Source organism: Silene latifolia, chromosome 9 (assembly GCF_048544455.1).
Source record: "Silene latifolia isolate original U9 population chromosome 9, ASM4854445v1, whole genome shotgun sequence".
NCBI classification, from domain to species: Eukaryota; Viridiplantae; Streptophyta; class Magnoliopsida; order Caryophyllales; family Caryophyllaceae; genus Silene; species Silene latifolia.
In genome coordinates this window covers 33,421,234-33,438,097 of record NC_133534.1, presented here as the reverse complement: position 1 = coordinate 33,438,097, position 16,864 = coordinate 33,421,234, and the positions used below count along the sequence as shown (strand labels likewise).

Genomic DNA, 16,864 nt, shown 5'->3' with positions numbered 1-16,864 from the left:
ACTTGTCCAATATGACTCAACCATGACACACTACATTAGACTCTAACCATATTAGCCATTTGCTTAAACTTTGAAAATTTAAACACTTTAAAGTCTTAACTTAAGAGGTTACGTGGTATTGAAATCAACGTAATTCGTTAAAATCGATTAAAATGAGAATTAACTTGTTAAAAATTTAAAAGAAATTCGGGCAAGTGAAATGCTTCCTTTGCCATTTTAAAGTCCTTGTGTCGGATAAATTTTAAATGTACGGCTATTTCAAGCATCATGGGCTTGGAGTTTTAAGAAGTCATGAGTAAGCAACACAAGTAGTAAGCATAAAAATAAAAATTTCGACATGATTAGTATCGGATTTTCAAGAATTTGACCACACTTTAAGACAACATTTGCCTTAATTCATCCCATAGTATAGTAACAACGAACAACTATCAATTTTACAATCCAATCAACATAGTAAAACCATCCTTAAGACACAAAAATACATGTTCATGGGGGTTTTAAGAGAAGTTGGAAAATTTCACCCAAGTTTTAAGACGGTATTTGTTTCATTTTGGAACCACATACTACATTATTAACCAAGACAGTAGTCTCATAAGGCGATAATATCAAGTTTTACCCAAGAAAAATCAAAATTTGGGCATGGCTCACCTACAATTCGAAAATTTGAGACGAAATTTTCTCATATTAAACAAGATCCATCCATAATAACAAAGTTTAAGCCTTTGTTGTCCAATTAGACACAACAACAAATACCAAAATCCCATATTGACTCAAGAACACCATTTTCGAGTTCATCAATGGTGGACAAAATTTCATCACAAAAATTTGATTTTTATCAAAAATAATGGTGTAAGAAGTTCACTAATATCATGAATTAAGTAAAATGGGTAACTAATTAACAAAACTCAAATGATTCAAGAGTAGATCTAAGAAAAACTAAAATTGGGAGAGAAGGTGGAAGAGGATGAATAAGATTACCTTGACAAGTTAATAGAACTAGGTGAGAAAAGAGGAGTAATAGGATGAATCCCAAGCATAATGGAACAACAATGGAGGTTTTTTGGGAATTTTTGGTGAAGAAAGAAATGAAGATATGAATATAAGAATGAAAAGTGGAGGAGATAAGGGCTTTTAGTCGAGTAGTTCTATGGACTTGGGACACCTGCACGCCAAGCCAATATGTGGACATACAGCGGTTTGAAAGCCACGCTCGGTGGCGTAAAAAATGCTTTCGATAGGATCGCTTTAGATTGGTCGGTTTCGTCTCGGTAAAGGTCTCAAAACGATGCAGAGATGTTCGGAGTCGCCACCAAGCAATTATGAGATGCTTGGAAACCGTTCGAAATCTATTTTATACCTCAGTCAATCAAGGCAAAAAGCGGTGCTCGACATAGGCACTAAAGATAAGGACTCGTCCCCCTTTAGCATCTTATCGCTAAAATGACTCTCGTACGCCCTGGATAAGGCCATCCACTATCCAAAGGTTCTGAGTAAGGGTGAGGGTACCCATTGGGAAGTCCTTTAATCGGACATCCAATCCCACCCGCGTTCGCGGCCTCTACTGATCGATCGTGGTTGTTTAAGTGCAAGAGTTGATAAAACGGTTTAAATGCAAGAATGCGCATCAATTAGTCCTGTTGCTCTCATTTGAATCAGACCATTCTTCTTGCTTATGGTGTGGTTGTTGTGGCCTTTCTGCTCCTACATGGAAGCCCCTACGCCTGACTCTGCCTCTGACTGAGGGTGGTCTTCTAGGACCAGGATTTGGGATGCTCTCCATGACAGCATTCATAGCATTAACCATCACATTAACAGTTCCTGCTAGCTGATCTACTTTCTGCTCTATTCCAGCAAGTCTCTCTTCACTCCATGGTTATTTTGTGTTTTTAAAGTAGTTAGGGATAATGAATTCACAATACTCTCAACCCATGACTAACAAAAAGGTGGAATTGTGTTATAACCTGACTCTTGGTACCAATTTGCACTGTAATAACCTAGGGCAGTCACTAATTTAAGGGAAATTAGACTGACAAAGGCTTGATGCAATAAATTTTGTTGACTTGGATAAAATATCAAATGACCTCCACAGATTTTGAAATTTTGTGGTAATCAACTTCATTATATAAATATACTCTGAGTAAAGTTTCAAGATTTTAGGAGCATTCTAACTATATTTAATCATTCGAGCAAGACAGTCTGGTACTTGTGACTTTGACAGTTTTCCTGAACTGAAGTAGTTTATAGATTTGGACTGGTAACTCGATATAATTATGACCTCAAACTCAACAGAAGAATCACTGGACACTTATTAAGATGATAATTTAATAAATTTAAGACTCAAATCCACAGCTTGACACATGATTAAAGACTCAAACTTGAAACAACACAACTAAGCTAATCCATAGCAAGGCACATGATTAATCTATTTATACCAACAGAATTTGTTCAATTAACTACAGCAATGCACAAGTTAATTAACAGGCCTGGACTCAACTACATCAAAGCACAAGTTGATTTTTGGTTGAGAGAATTCTCAAGGTTAGTTTTCATTCATCAAAAGCCTGTTTTTCTCAGTTGGAGGCAATGATCCTTATATAGGCCAGCCCGTGCTTACAGTTGAGTACAATGTGATCTAAGGGCTACAAATTCATCTAGGAAATACATAACATAAGATAAATATTTTACAAAGGTCAACTAAGGTAAAAAGCATAGGTAAACAAGGTAATTCAGGCTGTCAGTCTTCTCTTTTGGCTTGTTCTGGTGCAGGCTTTGGACAGTTTGCTTTCCTTGTGGTCTCAAGGCTCTAACTGCTCTTTTAGTGAGCAAAAGATGCCTTGTCTTTATGGTATACTTTCCAAAGGCCTTGAATCCTTGGCTTGGTCTTTGCCTGATCAAATGAGGAAACCTTGACAGTGACATCTCATCTACGAGTTTCTTTATTATTCTGATGCCAACTGAGCTAAGCTGATTTACTAACCCTGGATTTTGATGGACTGCTAACTTAATTAAGGACTCTATCAGCTGGCCAGATTGGTAGCTGATAGTTTGATCTTGTTAGCCTTCTAGGGACCATTGCCTGACCTGTGTTAGGTTGGGTTTGGCTTGACTGTGAACCAGGACTACGACTAGTGGTGCCCTGGTGTCCAGCTCCTGCTGCAGATGCCCTCATTGTATTCAGATATAAATGAATATTTCCGTCTTAAGAAAAACCAACTCTCCCACAGAAATAAAGTACGGACTATACAACAATGTCTCTTTAAACTTGTGAGAAATCGACATAAACATATTACAACAAGGGCGAGTCGGTGACCTATACGGCTATACAGCGTGTCTCTCGTAACACCACATAATACAATACGGTATGTACCAAAAAAAATAAATAAAAAAATAATACAATACGGAGTAATAACGCTTTACATTTGCACTAAAACTTGGGAGAGACGGTCTCTCACTAAGTTATTGAGAGACCAATATTTCGTACCCTTTTATTAGTATTCCATACCACTTTTGTTGTTGATTGTAACATAGTAATTTCGTACCTATTTACATAATAAATGTACCCATTTTATCATTAATCATGATTTGTACCTATTTTATTACCTTTAGTATCACTTTTTCTTAAAATTGTACAATAGTCTCTCACTAAAGCTTATTAAGAGACCGTCTCTTAGGGATGTCAATGGATCGAGTTCGGGTCGGGTGAAGCCTTATCCGTCATCCATCCGTCCTTTTAAAATCTCATCCAACCCGTCCGTCATCCATGAAACATATCATCCGTCATCCATCCATCCATCATCCGTGGATGAAACGGGTGGATCGGGTGATAAACGGGTGTTGTGTATATTTATATTTCAAGTTTTAAAAAAATAATGATTTTTTTTCTCTACAAAAATGAAGTTAGATAATTACTTAGTTTAACTTTCTAGTTGGTAAGTTCACAAAATATCTATATTGAGAGTAGATAAATATGAAAATTTAAATATTTTATATCTTAATAATGTGTTATATGTAAAAAAATTAAATAAAAAGTAATAAAATCGGGTGATGGATGGATGTCGGGTGGATAGCGGGTGAAATTTCTTCATCCAACCCATCCGTCATCCACATCCATTTCATCCGTCATCCATCCATCATCCATTTAAGTCGGGTTTTCATCCATCTTTTAGGATCGGGTGGATCGAGTTTTGATGGATGCGGGTGAAATTGACATCCCTACCGTCTCTCAGGACACCTACTCTTACATTTGCGAAACTATCCCCAACACCTCCGTTTTATTACCATGTTATTCATTTTCCTCTCACGTCGCATTACACTTAGCTTGATACCGTCAATAATGTCGATCTTTATCCCTTCTCAAAATTCCAAGCGTTTCACCAACTAATTTCACTTTTAAGCTCTTAATATAAAACTAACAAATCCTCTGTTCCTAACTAATCACAATTAAGTTAGTAAAATAAGGGTTTTTCTGGGTACCTTTTTTTTTTTTTTTCACTTGTTTGATCCAAAGATTTATCATTTTGAAGTGGGTTTTGGGAGATAATTTCTGGGTAATTGTTAATTTTTGAAAAGTTTGTAAGATGAGTTGGTTTTTTAGTCCAATATTGAACATTTTCAGTTTTATATTTGGGTTTGTGGGATTTGGTATTGGAATTGTAATTGGTCTTACAGTTGGATACTTTTCTTTCATTTATTTTCAGCCTACAGATGCTCAGGTAATTACTATTTTTCTTCATTTATTTAGTTTTATTATTATGATGATGTGTTGCTTTGTTTTTTGGGTAAAATGTTTGATATGATATGATGTGTTGCTTTGTTTTTTTTTTTTTTTGTTATAATGTACTCCATTTCTCGCAATCTGATTACAATACTTCTTGGCCCTCACGGAGGATAAAAATGTAAACAAATGATCGGGGTGGAAGGGGTATGAATGTATGATACAGTAGGCTATACTAGTGATTTTGATGCGACAGTGTTTGTTGGTATAGAACGAATGTTGGTGTGGTGACCATTTAAGGTCATTATCAAATATGCTTTGTGCGTAAAACGGATTTCTTATCGTCTTTTTCCTTTTTAGACCATTTTTGTTTGCAGGCTACTGATGAGTGATGTTGATGTTTCTACAACTATCATATATTGCTTGGAGTATGTGTTTTTGTATTGATTTTTTTTTTGACATGGAGTGTAATTTAGAGGGGTTTTGGGTCATTTTGGAAGCAAGTAGGGATTTGGGGTTTGAGTGTACTAATTTGTACAAACTACAAATAATTGGAGTCCCTGTTCCATTCATTGTTGTTGCTAGCACTCATGTTCGTTGTTGCGCGAGTGAAACATTTGGACCTCGTTTGTATTGACGATGATATCTGATTTTGGACTGTTGGGACTTATGTAATTTATCGCAATTTTAATGCATGGAATTTAAGGCTTCTGCTTTGCTTTCTTCATCAGTACCTTATCATGATTTGCTCACTCTCTTAAACACTGCAATGGAAAGATGTCAATGTTAGGTGTTCAAGTCTTTATCTTTTAGTTGGATTTATTTGTCGTTCTCTTCACAAGAAACACGGGAGCCGCTGAGTTCTGAGCCCAGACAAGTATTTGGGCTACAGTACATGTCAATTGTTACTCTTAGATGTGGAATACCACCTTGTGCACATACAATCTAGTTGGACACATGATTTTTTTTTTTGGCTACTGGGATTATAATCTTCTGTAGTTATCAGTTTCTTTTTGAGTATATATAGTAAAGTTCATCCAATCTTCGTTCCTCGTGTTTGTTCTTTTAACTCTTGAAGGAGATGGCTTTCAAGTTTCAACTGACAAGCCTCTTGTTTGTGGATATGCGGATCAGTTGGGGATTAAAGGGAAATATTGATAGAATTATAGTGGATTCTGTTCTGACGATGCTAGTTTATGACAAATATGTTAGCATTCTGAACATTCTGATCGGTAGTATTTGATCCTACCAGGACCCTGATATTCAGCCACTGGCAGAGCAAGATGCGGAAAAGCTTCAGCGGTTGCTCCCTGAAATCCCCCTCTGGGTTAAGAACCCTGATTTTGATCGCGTATGTTTCTATTGTCTTTTTGGTTGGCTGTCATTAGGCACGCTAATTAAGAGGCTCGTGGATCTAATAGCAGCTTGTTGTGTTTTCTTGTACTTATCTTTTTGAATAGATGGATTGGCTGAACAAATTTATTGCTCAAATGTGGCCCTATCTGGACAAGGTATCTTTAAGTTTTCTAGATCTTGGGAGTACATATTTGTTTTTGGTCAATCATCGTTTGTTGTCTAAACTATCAGTGTGCTGCTACTGTTCACTTGTATGCAGGCAATATGCAAGACTGTAAAGGACATTGCCACGCCTATCATTGCTGAACAAATTCCAAAATACAAAATTGATTCTGTTGAATTTGTGAAGCTCAGTTTAGGGTCCCTGCCACCAACATTTCAAGGTCAGTCAATCTTATATCCCTTAACTAATATAGTGATTAAAGGAAGAAAATAAATGTGAAACTTAACAAGTATGTTTGAATCTTAATAAATAATACGTACTACTATCTTCTTATTTAAAGAGTGTTCAGCTGTGTGCAACCATGCCTTTGAAGCTTAGAGATGATGATTGCTGACCGTATTGAGTCTGGATAGTTTAGCTAGTTACTATCTCCAAGGTTATACTTCTTGCGAGTTGCGACTAGTATTTTGTGGAAGAAGGATGGGATAATCAAGATAAAGTTAGAACATATCCAAATTTGGGCTGTATTACATATGACAAAATTATCCCTTGAGAATGCTGTGACCTGTGATAGCCTATAGTTTTAAGGAGGATTGTTAGCTTATCTGGAATCAAGTAGGTGGATTAATTGGATGAAGAATCTCCCGTTTTGCTATGACATGAGCGAAATATCCCTTTTTAAAATTACATTTTACTTTTGAGTTCCACTTTAGTGATTATGAAAAGTTGTCCATGCTGCACAGTCAGCTTCAATCTATACTATTTCAAAATAGTAAATGCTTATAATCTATTGAGTTGTTTCAAATTCTTGGTCAGCTGTTTCTTATCATCTGTTCATATTCTTGCAGGAATGAAAGTCTATGTCACAGATGAGAAAGAGTTGATAATGGAGCCATCTCTGAAGTGGGCAGGGAATCCAAATGTTTTGGTTGCCGTTAAAGCATTCGGTTTAAGAGCCACTGCTCAGGTAAATTGACTTTTATTCTGTAAAACAGGACAATTGGCTTCCTCATCTCAGTTTGTGAAGCTGACTGGTGGAGATGACCTCCTTTCTCTGTAATTTTATCAGGTGTTGGATCTTCAAGTTTTCGCTGCTCCTCGTATCACTTTAAAGCCGTTGGTCCCGAGCTTCCCATGTTTTGCCAAAATATATGTTTCCCTTATGGAGAAGGTTTGTGCTGTACACATCATGCTCTTGTTTCTTCTTTAGTAGTCAAGGCCCGAGATGTTATCTTTGCGAAAAATCTTCTGTCCTATTAGCTTCTGAATAGATAACTGCTTACTGTTGTACTGTACAATAGATTTTGACCCTGTCTCAGCTGTGAGAAACTGAGAGAGAATAATGTATACCCTCTTGTTTCATATTGTGAATTGACCCCAATTTTGATGTACTTCTGCGCAACTGCGCTGATCTTGATGGACTCTAATTTATCATCACACTAATGACCTAATTTCCCTTTTCACATGCGTTGAAATAATTTGTTTTTACTTGTGCCTTAAAGCCAGTTGTAAAACACATTTAGGCCTTGTTTGGATAGAAGGATTCAGAAGGAAAGGGAGGGAAGGGATTTGAAGGGAGGCAATTTCCATTGTTTGGATAGAAAATGGGGGTAGGGGGATTTGGAGGGGAGGGAAAATGGATCCCTCCATTCCCCTCCAACATAGGGAAGATTTGGAGGGAAAACTCTAACCCACCATTCCACCTCCCCTCCCCTTCCCTCCCTTTCCCTCCATATTTGGTATCCAAACAAGGCCTTAGTGATTTAGCTTGAGTTATTAATTAATTTTCAATCTTTTTACCTGGGTTACTTTGCTTTACACGAAGGATTTTTTTTTTTTTCAGAAAATGCTCAGTTTGACGCTTCTTTCTGAAAAAGAAAAAATACCACGGAGTATTTACTTAGGCCCATTAACATGTTTATTTTATTTTTATCTCCCATGAAGTTGCTCCACAGACTATGTACCTTATAGACACTGATATAGTCTATTTGTCATCATATTATATAACTTATCTTCATGGTTCTTAAGTTACTGATGCTGTTCCATATCAAGTATATTGCTTAATGTTAATTATAAATGATATTACATGATATTACTCTTTTGAAGGGAGTCTGTTACACATTTGACTGCTTCTGCCTTTGCATTTCGTGGGCATTACTTGTTGTCAATACTTGCTCTCAAAAAACTAGCTTTGTTTGCTCATGTCAATATGTTAATTATTGGTGTAGTAATTCATGTTTTGCCCTGCAGCCACATGTTGACTTTGGGTTGAAGGTTTTAGGAGCTGATCTTATGTCGATTCCGGGCCTGTACAGATTTGTCCAGGTACATTGTTTCTGAGGTCTTGACTTCTTTCTTATTCTGTTGTAGGCTTGGACAGGAAACTGCGGAAAGATATTGTAGATGTGGGTTCAGTTAGGAATTAGGATATCTGCCACTGTGTCTTCATTTTTTAGTCCTTTAAAATCTGCATGCCTAATTGAAGCTGCCGGTTGTTATGATTATGCTCTTGGTAAAACAGTTCCTTGTTGGCCTGTTAGTGTTAATGTTGCAAAAAGGGAATTAACTGGCTGCACATACACTATCTGTCTCGTCTCTTAGAATCTTGTTTCAAACTTTCAGGCTGGTAAAATAATTACGGGTAGTAGAAGTTTTGTACTCCAATCGATTCTCCGTTGATCACAAAGTGGTGTTTGCACTTGAGTTGCTACCTTCCAAAACCTCATGGTAGCATTTTGCACTGGCTAGAAATTCATGGACCCTGGTTTTATAAAAATGCTAGGTTGTGAATTTGTGATGAATTGCATGAATTTTGTCAAGCTATATGTAGTAGGGAAGTTGTATTTGCTCCGACTAACTAGGAGTTGGAATTACCGTTTACATTACTTAGTTTTGCCGATTTTTTTTCTTTTAATTAATTAATAATAAATTTTGCGTTCTCTTTGACAGGAGCAAATCAAAGATCAAGTTGCTAAAATGTATCTATGGCCTCGTACACTAGAAGTGCCTATCCTGGATCCAGTGAAGTATAACCCTCTTCCTTTTGTCTTCTCTTCTCTATAGACATGGTGTCTGATGATCACACTTTTACATGTATTGATCTCTACTTTGGTTTTTAAATTTTCAGAGCTATGAGGAAACCTGTTGGTATCCTACATGTCAAAGTTATTAAAGCAGCGAAGTTAAGAAAGAAAGATCTAATGGGTGGGGCTGACCCATATGTGAAGCTAAAGCTCACTGATGATAAAGCTCCATCAAAGAAAACCGCTGTGAAGCACAAGAACTTGAATCCTGAATGGAATGAGGAGTTTAAATTTTCTGTTAGAGATCCAGAGACCCAATCTTTAGTTCTAAATGTCTATGATTGGGAGCAGGTAAATACCAGTCATCAAGTGTTTAATTATATGAGCTGTTCCTCTACGCTAGCTGCTAAAGTCACTGAGTGAATGCTGGTACTCAGGACCAGGGTTTAAAACCCGTCAACATTAAAAGCTTCTCCTGTGGCTCCTTTTGCACCAAAGTACTTTAATTATATTTTTTTTTTATAATCATTTCTGAACGGTTGCTTTCTCTTATCGATATACTAGGTTGGGTCACCTGACAAAATGGGTACGAATTCGGTTTCTTTGAAAGATCTTACCCCTGATAAACCCACACAATTTACTCTTGACCTTCTTAAAACTATGGATCCAAATGATCCCCAAAATGAAAAGTCGCGTGGGCAGATTTTTGTTGAGTTGACATACAAAGCATTTGAGGAGGATTCTGGAACAAATTTTGAACTTGAACAAGTTCCAGAAGGAACACCTGCTGGTGGAGGGGTCCTTGTTGTGATTGTGCACGAAGGTCAAGATTTGGAAGGAAAGCATCATACAAATCCATCTGCCCGTGTCATTCTCAGAGGAGAGGAGAGGAAAACCAAGGTAGTTTATAATCTATTGCAATTTGTTTTGGTCCTGTTCAATAAACACGAAACAATGACTGAGACTAATTCATTAACCTTATAAAGTTATAAAATTTAATTGAAAAACATACAAGGAATGGGCTAGTCTCTCGTGCAACCCATCTCATTAGCTAGTCCCGACAGTAATTAAAAATCTGAATTGGTAATGAAGGTCTGTAGTAACTGGTGTATTGTTGCTTTCTGCACTCTTTTTCTAGCAATTCTATGATATTGTTGAATTGCCATTAATTTTTTGGTTTGTGGACATGATAAAGAACCCAATTTTGGTGTTATAGCTGTACTCTAGTAAGCTGATGAACTGTTTGTCAACTGAAAAATGTCATTTTGTTCTGATTCTCTGGATGATAAATTCTGTTGTCCGCTTTGGTATTTTAGAAGCTCAACAAGTTTATTCAGAGAATTTTAGAAGCTCAACAAGTTTGGTGAAAAACACAGTACATTTATAAAATTATTGCGTTTATCTGGTATGCTGTAGACGATAAAGAAAAACCGAGATCCAAGATGGGAAGAAGAGTTTAAGTTTGTTTTGCAAGAGCCTCCTACTAATGATAAACTGCATGTAGAAGTTTACAGTACCTCCTCAAGAATGGGCTTACTTCATCCCAAGGTAATTTCAAGTTTTTTGCATCTCCATTCATGGATATTGGAACTACTTATTACAGTTTTTGTTACTTCTATTGCTATTGTTGATGAATGGTGATAATTTATGCAAACTCGGAATGGTTTTCAGGAATCGTTAGGGTACATTGATATCAGTTTAAGTGACGTTGTCAGCAACAAACGGATCAATGAGAAGTACAATCTGATAGACTCGAAGAATGGGCAGATTCAAGTCGAACTTCAGTGGAGAACCGCTCCCCCTAAGTCTTAAAAGCCCCCGTCTCGTACATGGAAGATGATAGATGCTACCGAGTTCTGAACAACACAAAAACTTATATAAGACGGTGTTACATGTGAGGCCAACTCATTAGCTCTATAACAAACAACAATACTTGTGTGAATCGAAGTACAGTTCCATAAATTTTCAATTTATGTAAATGTCGAAAGGTGATAATTGGGGAATTAGAAATCTTTTGCTGCACGGTAGCAGCTTAGGTTTGCTAACATTTCTGTGTGTTAATTTTTATGTTAGCTGGTTTCATGAGAAGACATGTAATACCAATGTACATCACAGTTTGTAGAATAAGGCACACATTGCTTTTGCAGCATGCAAACTCACTGCTTGAAGTTGAAGCATTCAGTAATAAGGTGGTCTTGCGTTGGAGTAAAGCTTAAGAAATAAAGCTTGTGACAATATGTCTTATGTGGCAAGTCACGGGCCCATAAAATTCTTTGGGATCATTATGTCTTACTTGTATGTGTTAGAGCTGTTCATAGGTCATATCGCCCAATAACCCGGCCCATCCGGCCGTTATTTTTAGCGGGTTTGGACACAAAATTTTCTAAAATGAGGGTGTCACTTTTTTTTTTTTTTCAAAAGAGCATACTTGTGGTTAAGAATAGAACATTCAACCTCACTTTGGAGTAAGGAGCTCTTACTCCCAACCTCGAGTCACTAGTCAGCAAGGGGATCCAGTAAACTCCTGGTCTAAATGAACAGCGTTTAGGTAGTTCAAATTTATCGAGTCCTGCATTGCTAATTTCGACTATTTTCTCTAATAAAAGCTAAAGCTAAACAAACTTAAGTGGTAATTAGGGATAACAGGGGCAATAAGTGAATCTTGCTCAATCTTATTCAAATCTTATAGACGATGTTTTCTTACCTAGAAAGTCGTCAACAACGATAGTGTTGTGGCCGAGTAATGGACAAGCGCCAAGAGAAGGTAAACAATGAAAACACAGGTTGATCATATAAAAGCATCTCTAAATTACTAGTCACATGTGACTATGCACGGGCCAGCCTGCTGAGTGCTGAATACATCTCCATTCAACTAATTACCTTGTGAACTCTTCCTCCAAACATTTAGTGTTTGTCATTATTATTTGTACTTCTTCCCAATAAAATTTACTCCACATCCAAGATTATATATATAACCACTTTATTTTTAACTACTACTACCAAGACTTGTATACTGTCCTTTTCTCCTACAGTATATTTTTGGCATACACTCACACTCCAGTATCCCCAGATGAACACAATATGTATTTGGTTGCTTCTCTATATCGTGATTTTACTCTCTACTAAGGGATTAGTTTATGTCATTTCTTATGGTAATTATAGAATTCTCGTCATTACTCCGTATTTTTTCCCCCTTCAATTAGGCAGTAAGGTGAATAAGATGGTCGTATTAGAAGAATAGGTTTTACCTTTCATTTTTATTAAGGTCCGGGTCAAATACTCACTTGTAAACCGTGAAAGCTTACCATATCTCACATTGGCATGGTTTTGTCGCAGATGGACCGCTTTATGATTCCTCTGCTTATGTAGAGGTATTTCCTTTCATACTCCCTCTCATTCACTGGATTCATAGAGCATTTGTTGAATATACGTGACTACATTTTATTGAAATGCTATAAATTCAGTGAATTTCACTACTGTATTAAAGTGTAAATGTGTTTTTTTTTTCGAGACTACAGTGCAAAGAATATCCGAAGGCCCCACTTTACAATGGAGGAATCCTCCAAGACTACAAGGAATCCAGCATTGATGCAGCCTCACCCACATTTTTGCTGCACAATCTCTCCACTGGATTCTATACATTCTCTGGTAATTCTCCCTTCTTATCATATTTACGATACAACATTACCCTGGTAACTCGATGGATTCCACCTACAGCGAGTTAAAGCGTTGTTTCTAAATAAACCAATGATGATAATTGTGTTGAGAATTACATTGATCATTCAGAAGCGATGAGCAGATTTGTATTCCTGACTGTTGCTTACTTAATTCTACAGCTTGGCTAATGATACAAGGAGCCGACTCTTCTCAATTGCAGGCACGCTTACAAGCAGAAAATGCGACATATAATTGTATAGGCAATGTAATTGCAAAGCAAGGATGTTGGTCTTTTCTTAAAGGTGGATTTGTCTTGGAATCACCTTCACATTTTTCAATTCTCTTTTTACAGGTACATACTTATGTCCTCTTAATTTCTTTTTTGGATGATAGTGATCGAAACAATATTCAAAGATCATACACAGTATGCAGTGTCTACTGTGATCAGTTGATACCGATACATCAGACTCAAATTTGACAATTTCTGTTCCTAACTAGCATGTTTGATCAAATGAGTTACAGAATTTCGATGGGAAGAACATCAGTATATCGATTGCTAGCGCGTCCTTGCAGCCATTTACTGAAGAGCAGTGGAGATTGAATCAACAAGCTGTTATTAACAAAGTAATCTGATGAGTCTCATTTTAGTGTTACTTTTTTTAGTAAGTCTTTTCCTGTGATAAGTCAAAATGGGTTTTTAAGGTTTTAGGTGAGTCTTCAATGTTCATCTTAAGATCGTAAGAACTCCCACCAAAATCTTAAAAATTTCGTCATCATGTCTTATACAAGTTTTTGCCTTTTTCGTATGTTCTCAAGAAATTGTTTATATCCTTTTTTGTAGGTGCGCAAGCGTTTTGTGACAGTTCATGCTTCGAGTTTGCGTGGAGAGAAGCTGGAAGGGGCTGCAATAACTATAGAGCAAACTTCAAATGATTTTCCCTTTGGGTCCGCCATTGCAGCCACAATTATTGGAAATATGCCGTACCAGGTTAGTCCTTAGGTACTAAAATAGTTGAATAATCGAGTTGAACTGAATTGAATTGAGAAAACGAGCTGAGTGAAAAACTGATGAACTTGTTGCAGGATTGGTTCTTGAAGAGATTCAATGCAGCAGTATTTGAGAATGAACTAAAGTGGTATGCCACAGAAACTGAACCCGGAAAAACAAACTACACCTTAGCGGATCAGATGCTTGAATTCGTCAGAGCAAACCAAATAACAACCAGAGGCCACAACATATTTTGGGAGGATCCAAAATACAATCCAAAATGGGTCACAAAACTAGTCGGCCCAGCACTCCAACAAGCAGTTGAGTCCAGAATAACAAGCCTAATGAACAAATACAAGGAAGAGTTCATCCATTGGGATGTTAGCAATGAGATGCTCCACTTTGATTTCTATGAGGAAAGACTTGGACCTAATGCCACATTAAGCTTCTTCGAGACTGCGCATTGCGCTGACCCCTTGGCGACTTTGTTCATGAATGAGTTCAATGTTGTTGAGACTTGTAGTGATGTTAATTCGAGTGTGGACGCTTATGTTGAGAGATTAAGGGATCTTAAAAGAGCGGGTGTTACTATGGCTGGTATTGGCTTAGAAGGGCATTTCACTAAACCAAATCCCCCATTGATTAGAGGTATCCTAGATAAGTTGGGTACCCTTGGACTTCCTGTTTGGTTAACTGAGGTTGATATATCCCATACCCTTGACAAGTATACACAGGTAAAACATTAGTTATATATTTTCAGTAGATAGTTTAACTTAATTACGTCTATGACGCTCTTTGACAGATGTACTCCCTCCCATCCAGACCAAACTACGCAAGGCCCACAAATGTGAGCAGAATTTTGAAAAGTGGTAGTTTGTTCTGGATGAGAGGCAGTATAAAATCCGGCAATTGTAAACTCAATGTTTATGTGTCGAAGTAACTCACCGTTAAATCACCAAGAAGCATGTTTCATACCAGAAGTCCAAAACATAATGACCGAGTTTTTCAAAGTCGAATGAGATGCTTTATACTTTTTCATGCAGGCTACTTACCTAGAGCAAGTATTGCGAGAAGGGTTTTCGCATAAGTCGGTAGATGGTTTGATGCTATGGACAGCCCTGCACCCAGGGGGATGCTATCAAATGTGTCTTACAGATAACAACTTTGATAACCTCCCAGCCGGAGACGTTGTTGATAAGTTATTATCTGAATGGCAAACAGGAAAAGTAGAGGGAAATACTGATAAATTTGGTGCATTTAACTTTCATGGATTCTTAGGGGAGTATAAAGTTTTGGTTGAATATGGAAATAGAAGTGCAAATTCCACATTCTCCTTAACACAAGGACATGAAACTAAGTTTTTCAACATACAAGTGTAATAATCCATCATATTTATAATTGTTAGCTTTCCTATTTTTGGACTAAATCTCTTTGCTCTATTAACACACACTGGCGGATTTAGGGGAACTAGCCGGGGTGCTCCCCGACCTCTGCTGAAAAATGAAAATCTCGCAAGTTTTAGTTAAAAGTTACGATTTTTTTTTCGAGTTTATCTTATGGCATTACTTGTTCGCCTCCGCTGGAGGTTTTTGCCCCCGAACCACAAATCCTGGCCATAACACATATTAATCTAAGCTATGTACTTTGGACCATATCTAAGCTATGCTATTGTGTTTCCTGAGTGGCAGCAAGCCATTTCTTGGTTCTTAATTTCTCTTCCACCTGGGAAGAAGTCCATTAGTTGTGAGTGGGTTTTCAAAGTAAAACATAAAGCTGATAGGTCTATTAAGAGGTACAAAGTAAGGTTGGCTGTTAAAGGATTTACACAGAAAGAAGGGATTGATTACACTGAAACCTTCTCCCCTGTTGTCAAAATGATTACTATTAGAAGTTTAGTTGTTGTTGCTTTGAAAAGAGGATGGACTCTCACACAACTAGATGTAAATAATGCCTTCCTCCATGGGGATCTGGATGAAGAAGTGTGCATGAAGCCACCTCCTAGTTTGTTATTGTTTGATTCTCATCTTGTTTGCAGATTTTAAGTCACTTTATGGACTGAAATAGGCTTCTGGACAGTGGTATTCTAAGCTCAGTTCTACCCTTAAATCCAAAGGATATGTACAATTACTGAATGACTACTCTCTATTCTTCAAGGTCTCAGATTGCTCTCATGTTTTCATAGTTGTATATGCTGATGACATTTTGATTACTGGAGATAACATAACAGAAATTGCTTCTTTGAAATCTTTTTTGAATGATGTATTCCAGATCAAAGACCTTGGTACTCTGCACTATTTCTTGGATTTAGAATTTACTAAAGTTGCTTTTGGGATGGCTATCACTCAGTGTAAGAGTGACTAACTTACTATCTCAGTTTGACTGTTTACACCAGCCCTCATCTGTGACTCCCCTTGATAATAATGTCAAGTTCACAGTTGATTCTAGTATTCCCTTGGCTCACCCATACTAGGCCAGATATATGTTTTGCTATACAACACGCGAGCCAGTTCATGTCTTCTCCTACTGACCTTCATTGGGGAGGAGTCATACATGTACTTAAATATTTTTTTAAATCACCTGCTCAAGGCATTCTCTTGAACACATTCTGTGATTACACTCTCACTGCCTACTGTGATGCTGATTGGGCTGCTTGCCCTAATTCCAGAAGATCTGTAAGTGGCTATGTTGTTTTTCTTGGTGGGAGCCTCATTTCATGGAAGTTCAAGAAACAACAAACTGTTAGTCTTTCTTCAGCTCAAGCAGCGTAGAGATCCTTGAGAAGATTGACAATTGAGTTAGCATGGTTGACCAGACTACTCACTGAACTTGTTGTTCCTGATATAACACCCATACCGGTCAAATGTGACAGTCAAGCAGCTACCAATATTGTTAAAAATCCAATTTTTCATGAACGGACGAAACATATTGATCTGAATTGTCATTTTGTTAGAGAGCAACTACAA

The 16,864-nt window shown here is 37.2% G+C and overlaps 2 protein-coding genes across 2 annotated transcripts; both read left to right on the top strand.

Moving 5' to 3' along the window:
- Nucleotides 1-4,226: 4,226 nt before the first annotated feature.
- Nucleotides 4,227-11,430, top strand: LOC141599529 (synaptotagmin-1-like). Its single transcript, XM_074419565.1, has 12 exons — nucleotides 4,227-4,712; nucleotides 5,967-6,065; nucleotides 6,175-6,225; nucleotides 6,330-6,453; nucleotides 7,082-7,200; nucleotides 7,303-7,404; nucleotides 8,484-8,558; nucleotides 9,183-9,259; nucleotides 9,361-9,607; nucleotides 9,821-10,156; nucleotides 10,673-10,804; nucleotides 10,928-11,430. Exons 1-12 carry the CDS (start codon nucleotides 4,578-4,580, stop codon nucleotides 11,066-11,068), a joined length of 1,638 nt encoding a protein of 545 aa, XP_074275666.1. The 5' UTR covers nucleotides 4,227-4,577; the 3' UTR covers nucleotides 11,069-11,430.
- Nucleotides 11,431-12,239: 809 nt separating this feature from the next.
- LOC141599528 (endo-1,4-beta-xylanase 5) lies at nucleotides 12,240-15,327 on the top strand. Its single transcript, XM_074419564.1, has 8 exons — nucleotides 12,240-12,408; nucleotides 12,593-12,627; nucleotides 12,775-12,904; nucleotides 13,093-13,265; nucleotides 13,436-13,537; nucleotides 13,755-13,901; nucleotides 13,997-14,635; nucleotides 14,945-15,327. The coding sequence occupies exons 1-8, from the start codon at nucleotides 12,327-12,329 to the stop codon at nucleotides 15,278-15,280; spliced, it is 1,644 nt and encodes a 547-aa protein (XP_074275665.1). The 5' UTR covers nucleotides 12,240-12,326; the 3' UTR covers nucleotides 15,281-15,327.
- The last annotated feature ends 1,537 nt before the right edge of the window (nucleotides 15,328-16,864 follow it).

Bases quoted from the DNA above. Each gene is read 5' to 3' on its own strand.
- LOC141599528 (XM_074419564.1), top strand. From the start codon at position 12,327: ATGAACACAATATGTATTTGGTTGCTTCTCTATATCGTGATTTTACTC. The intron at 13,902-13,996 runs GTTAGTCCTTAG...AACTTGTTGCAG, and splicing joins TTGGAAATATGCCGTACCAG to GATTGGTTCTTGAAGAGATT. The intron at 14,636-14,944 runs GTAAAACATTAG...TTTTTCATGCAG, and splicing joins CCCTTGACAAGTATACACAG to GCTACTTACCTAGAGCAAGT.
- LOC141599529 (XM_074419565.1), top strand. From the start codon at position 4,578: ATGAGTTGGTTTTTTAGTCCAATATTGAACATTTTCAGTTTTATATTT. The intron at 4,713-5,966 runs GTAATTACTATT...TGATCCTACCAG, and splicing joins TTCAGCCTACAGATGCTCAG to GACCCTGATATTCAGCCACT. The intron at 6,454-7,081 runs GTCAGTCAATCT...ATATTCTTGCAG, and splicing joins CCTGCCACCAACATTTCAAG to GAATGAAAGTCTATGTCACA.